The following is a 5,365-nucleotide window of genomic DNA, read 5'->3' on the forward strand; positions in this document are numbered from 1 at the left end:
AGTCATGGTAGTGGGAGCGGGGAGGAAACATTTAGGAACTAGAGGAAAGTTGTATTTCTCATTGTTGTTACATCGCACCCTGACTGGCTTGTCTCCTCCCCGAGGCGGGTCAGGTGACTTCTTGTTGATCTAAGAGATACTCAGACTGCTTTTCAAATGCTACCCCCACCCCCCAGGTTCACTTCCAGGACCCCACCCACCCCCAGCCCCCCAGGGTTTCACCTCACCAAATGCAAGTTCCCAACTTCCATCTGGGGCTTTTACCCAGCAGATGTCTGGGGGGCGTTGGTCCGTGAGCGTCTCTCACACACCCACCTCGAGTTGCCGACTCTGGCTGTGTGGGCTCCGTACAGCCAGGTCTCTGGGAGAGCTTTGCACGAGATTTGCAGCTTTTCCTCATGAAGTGACTGATGGCTCAGTGGCGAAGCCGGCCGGGCCTGGCGTTTGTGGTTGTGGTCGTGGCTCTGTTTCTCAGTGGACATGGTTGAGTGCTTGCTTGCTTGAGGACTTTTCTACCTTTTCCACCCACCAACATGCAGTGGTTCCCTCAGCTCCTTTTGTGGCCAGATCAACACCCCAACTTACCCAGCTAGATGGATCCTTGGTCCTCCTTGCTTGCACGTGGGACTCTTGGCTCCATCTTCTCCTACCCCCACAATGCAGCCAGTCCCCTGCAGATCTACAGTGCGGCCTCCAGGCCGTGTCCCACACAGTGGCAGTTGGGTCCACTCCCAGGCATACCCTTCATTGCCTCCAGCGGCTGTGGCATCTCAGACAAGGGCGCCCAGCTCAGTATGAATTTCAGATGGACAAGTCACACTTGGGCATCAGTGTGCCCCACAGGGCCTGTCATATGGGATGTGCTCACCCCAAACTAAAGGGGATTTGCTGGGGATCTGAAACTCAGATGTAACCGGTGTCCAGCATCTCTGCTTGCTCAATCTGCACACATATCCCTTTCCAGGACGCTTTTGGGGGAGACTTGCCTTGAGAGCAGGTCTGCTGGGAAGATTCTCCTGGGCTTTGCCTATCTGGGGGCCAGGGGGAGCAGGAAGTGTGTGCAGGAAGGCACCTGAAACCTTTGGTGGGATTTACAGAGGGCAGGCCCTGGCTCTGGAGGGAGGTGCCTGGGAGCAGCCAGGGTATCTGGGGGCTGAATCAGGTGGAGAGGCATGGAGCTGTTGGCCTGTGGGTAGTAGCCCTGCCTCTGCCTTCTCTCTAGGCTGCCTGCCATCCACCATGGTGAAGCTGGGCTGCAGCTTCTCTGGGAAGGTGGGCAAAGGCCCTGGAGATGGAGCTGCCACGGACAGTGTCCCGCTGATCAGTCCCCTGGATGTCAGCCAGCTCCAGCCATCATTCTCAGACCAGGTGCAGCACCTATGGCAGTGGGAACCCCTACAGATCTCCTGGGAACAAAGGAGTGTGGGTGAAGCTCATTTGGGCAAGTGGGGAAGGGCCAGGCTGGGCTGAAATCCCCAGGGGGTCCATGTGGGTTCCAGTGCCCTTGTCTCCACATTGTTAGGGCCAGTGTGTAGGTTCCTGCCATGGCCAGTAAAGAGTGCGCAGTGGGCATAAGTTACCTGGCAGCAATGGCATTACCATCAGGGCCACTCCAGCCCCCAACCAGCCTCCAGCGCCCTCTACCTGCAGGTGGTTATCAAGACAAAGATGGAATACCAGCTGTCCTCCCCTGAGCAGGCCAAGAAGTTCTCTGACCTGGAGGCCCAGCCGCTGAATGGCAGCCACTCAGAGGAAGGCCGCAAGGTGAGCGCACGCCAGCCGCTGCCCTGCCGGGCCGGGAGAGGAGCAAGGCTGGGAGATTGCAGTGCCCGGATAACCCACGTCTGCTCCCACTCGTGTCCTCTGCCAGACCATGGAACCTCAACAACAAGCGCTGCTATGGTGACAGAGGCCCGGAGTCTCTGCAGAAGCCATCTGTGACTGTCAGTGGGGTGGCTGGGGGGCACGGGGGGCCTTGGCCCCTCTTCCTCACTGACGGGGTGGTCCCTGTGCAGGGCGTTGCTAACGAGTCCTGACTGTCTCCTCCTGCCGTCCTTTACCTTAGAGCGGCCTGTTGCTTTTAGAGTGTGGCACCCACCTGTCCCTGCTTTCCTTGGGTCCCACCAATTTTAATGATGCCCACTCCCACCCCACCTCCCGCCAGGCACAGCGACTCTATAGGCCATGGGGGGTGAGGGGCTGCCCCGATGGGTTTCCAAGACTGTCACTATGAACGGGAGTAGAGAGCCCCGTCCTTCTCGTGAGGAGTGGCTGGTGGTCTCCAAGCGCTGACCTGACGGTTAGCAGCCCAGTGCAGCTCCTCTCTTCCGCCGCAGCCGCTGCCTCCTAGGGCACCTCTCTGGCTGGAGGGGAGGACAGAGGACCAGTTACCTCCACCTAGCATATACCTCAAAGACTTTCCAGCTAGGGCCCTGTGCACCTGACTGCTGCCCAGGAGAGCCCTGGGCCAGAGCCGGCCCGTACTAGTAGCCATGTCTCTCCCACCCGCTGCAGCAGCTGCCCACTGCGCGGATGCTCGCCTTCGCCCTGGCGCTCATGGGGTGCGTCCTGATAATGTACAAGGCCATCTGGTACGACCAGTTCACCTGCCCCGATGGCTTCCTGCTTCGGGTAAGGCCACACTCAGCGGGGGACAGGGAGCATAGGGGGATTGGGATGGAGGGTAGGGGACAGGACATGGGATGACAGTAGGGACCGTCCCAGAGAAGTCGCCCACCTTCCCGGGAGACTGCCCTGGACTGCAGGGCCTCTAGGCCCCATTCTGGGTCACAACGCAGGAGACTGTCGCCTCCGTACCTACACCCAGGCCTCTCCGGGGCTGCGAGCCATTCCTGTTCGGTGGGCAAGTGCTCAGGGAAGCTCCCGGGGTCCCGTCCCCGCCCCACCCCTGACCTGGCCCCCACTGGGCTTTGCCACGTCCCTGGCCCCGCCCTTGATGTTGACACCGCCCGACTCGGGCCCGCCCCTGAATCGGCCCCCACCGGGCTTTGCCACGCCCAGCACAAGATCTGCACGCCGCTGACCCTGGAGATGTACTACACGGAAATGGACCCCGAGCGCCACCGCAGCATCCTGGCGGCCATTGGGGCCTACCCTCTGGGCCGCAAACACGGCACCGAGATGCCCTCGGCATGGGCAGAGAGTTACCGCGCCGCCATAGCCAAGGAAGACCCCAAAGGGCCCACCCAGGTGGGGGCCAGGTTGGGGGGCCTGGAGCCCCCAGGAAAGCACTACGCTAAGGGCGAGAAAGAGGAGGCCCACAAAGCAGAGGCCCACAAGGCGGTCGAGAACTCGGCACCAGTGTCTCCGCAGTGATGTGCTCCCGCTGTCATGCCACCGGTCGCCCTGCCACAGGGGTAGGTTAGCTGTCTCCCCTCACTCCCCACCCTAGAGATCTGCCAGGGCCCCAGGGTGGGTCTGCTGGCTTGGGGTAGGTGTGCCCTCCGAGCAGAGGCCCTGGTCAGGTGCTTTCTGGGTTTTGTGCAAGTGTCCACCACCACTTCTGAGTCAGGGACCCAGCTCACTGCCCTCCCCATGCAGAGTGCCATCATCCACAGGCCGGGTGCCGGGTGGGCGGCAGGTGGTAGCAGAAGGGCTGGAGGCTCAGCTTGCTCTGCTCGCCCCCCAGGTGGGCCGTGGGACTACAGCCAGAATGGCCCGCCCACTCTGGCCTCCAGGCGCTGTCTGCAGAGCCCCTCCCTTCCTCCGCAAGCGTGAACAGCGCAGACGCCTGCCCCACTGCCCACGTGTTTGTGCTCCCACCACGGCAGCCCCCTGTGCACCCCTGGGACCTGTTCCCAGCGCCCCAATCCCTGGTCCCCTTGCTTTGGTGTGAGTAAACGTCCTTCATCCGGGTGTTGGCTCTGTTCCTTCTAGGCTGAAGCTCCGCCTCCCAGCACACTGCCCGCAGCCCCCACCCCTCAACCCTTTGGGGCGAGGTGCTGCCTCATGCTCCCCACCCATCCATAGGAACCTCAAGGCTTCCCTCTGGAGGGCGCAGTTGGTGGGCCCTGGAAGCCAGCTCACACAGGCACTGAGGAGGCCTGGCCCAGAGCCCTGCATGGCTGAGGCTGTGCAGAGAACGGCTGCTCCCTGTCCCTGTCCGAATTGACTTCACACTGAGAGCCTGGGTCCTTGGGGTCACCCCCCTCTGCCCATCCAGACACAGCACTCCCCCACCCCACCCTGACTGAAAACCACTGCCGCCCAGCACAGGCCCATGCAACTGAACTGGTGTGTCTGAGGGACTGCCGCAGGGCCCATCTTTCTCAACTCAGTCTCTGGTCCCTCAGCCAGTAAGAGGGCTAATGTTTGCAGGCCACCGCCCCCACCCCCACCCCCACCAGGGCATGTCTCCCCAATACCCACTGGAAAGTTCCGTTTCAGTCCAGATCCCCCACCCAAGTCCAGAAGCCCCACCTGAGTCTAGACCCGTGTTAGATCAGGTTGACAAGAGAAATAAATCTAGTGACACTGGTATGTGTAGGAAAAACTTTACATCAAGAAGTAATCCTATATCAAGAAAACATCCCAGCCCAGTCCAACTCAAGTCCACAAATCCCTCTTCGGACTCACACAGCAACACACAGTGATTTGGGATGCAGGAAGATCCCAGGCTGGTGGGTGCAGTCAGGTGGATCCAATGGCGGTGGATGCATCACAGGACTCTGGCAGCAACCAAGGTACACCAGCAGGAAGAAGGCAGAGAGAGGGAGGGGGAGGTTCCCAGGGCCCTCCTTATGAGAAGGCCACGCCCACAAGGAGGCACCATCAGGCTATGACCTGACTGACAGGTTGACTATCACCTGTACACTTTATCTGCCTTCAAGTTGACATGAAATGATGTAACTACCACAATCCCCACCCTCCACCCAAGTTCAGGGGCCGTCCCTGAGTTGAGATTCCTTACCCAAGTCTAGAACCCCACCGAGTCCAGACCCCTCCACCAAATGCAGGGTCCCCTTTGAAAATGGGGGCTTCAGTTGTTGCTGTTGAGGTACCTTGGGACTAAAAGGGGGGCAGTAGCAACTTGGAGGGAGGGGCTGCATTCCTGACTGCAGCCCCAGGACGACTGTGCTCAGAGGAGGGCCCACCTAGGGAAGGGACACGGATCTCAAGGTGGGGAACAGATCCCATATGGGGTGGGGGTGGGGCCACGGATTCCACACAGTGAATGGAAGGTACAGAATCCATCCAGGAGGGGGCGCAGATCTCACGGAGGGGCACAGATCCCACCCAGAGGAGGTGTGGCACCGGAAGCAGGCTTTGGTGGACCCGCTGTTGGTACCAGTCTGTAGTTGCTGAATACAAAATGTACATTTAAAAATTAGCTCTTCTCAAACTT

At 60.1% G+C, this 5,365-nt stretch overlaps 1 protein-coding gene across 6 annotated transcripts in view; it reads left to right on the forward strand.

The window, feature by feature from the left end:
* CALY (calcyon neuron specific vesicular protein) overlaps positions 1-3,876 on the forward strand; it is an 8,953-nt gene extending 5,077 nt beyond the window's left edge. For 5 of the 6 annotated variants that reach the window (XM_045291175.1, XM_045291174.1, XM_045291172.1 and 2 more), the window contains 5 exons: positions 1,223-1,368; positions 1,651-1,764; positions 2,515-2,631; positions 3,022-3,377; positions 3,650-3,876. In XM_045291175.1, coding sequence (XP_045147110.1) covers positions 1,240-1,368; positions 1,651-1,764; positions 2,515-2,631; positions 3,022-3,336 — 675 coding nt within the window. In that variant the 5' untranslated portion in view covers positions 1,223-1,239 and the 3' untranslated portion in view covers positions 3,337-3,377; positions 3,650-3,876. The remainder of the gene's footprint in view (positions 1-1,222; positions 1,369-1,650; positions 1,765-2,514; positions 2,632-3,021; positions 3,378-3,649) is intronic. The other variant, XM_045291176.1, reaches the window with a different exon arrangement.
* Positions 3,877-5,365: the final 1,489 nt, after the last annotated feature.

The sequence above is a fragment of the Echinops telfairi genome, unplaced genomic scaffold (assembly GCF_000313985.2).
Source record: "Echinops telfairi isolate 266 unplaced genomic scaffold, ASM31398v2 ScPeMD7_70;HRSCAF=299, whole genome shotgun sequence".
NCBI classification, from domain to species: Eukaryota; Metazoa; Chordata; class Mammalia; order Afrosoricida; family Tenrecidae; genus Echinops; species Echinops telfairi.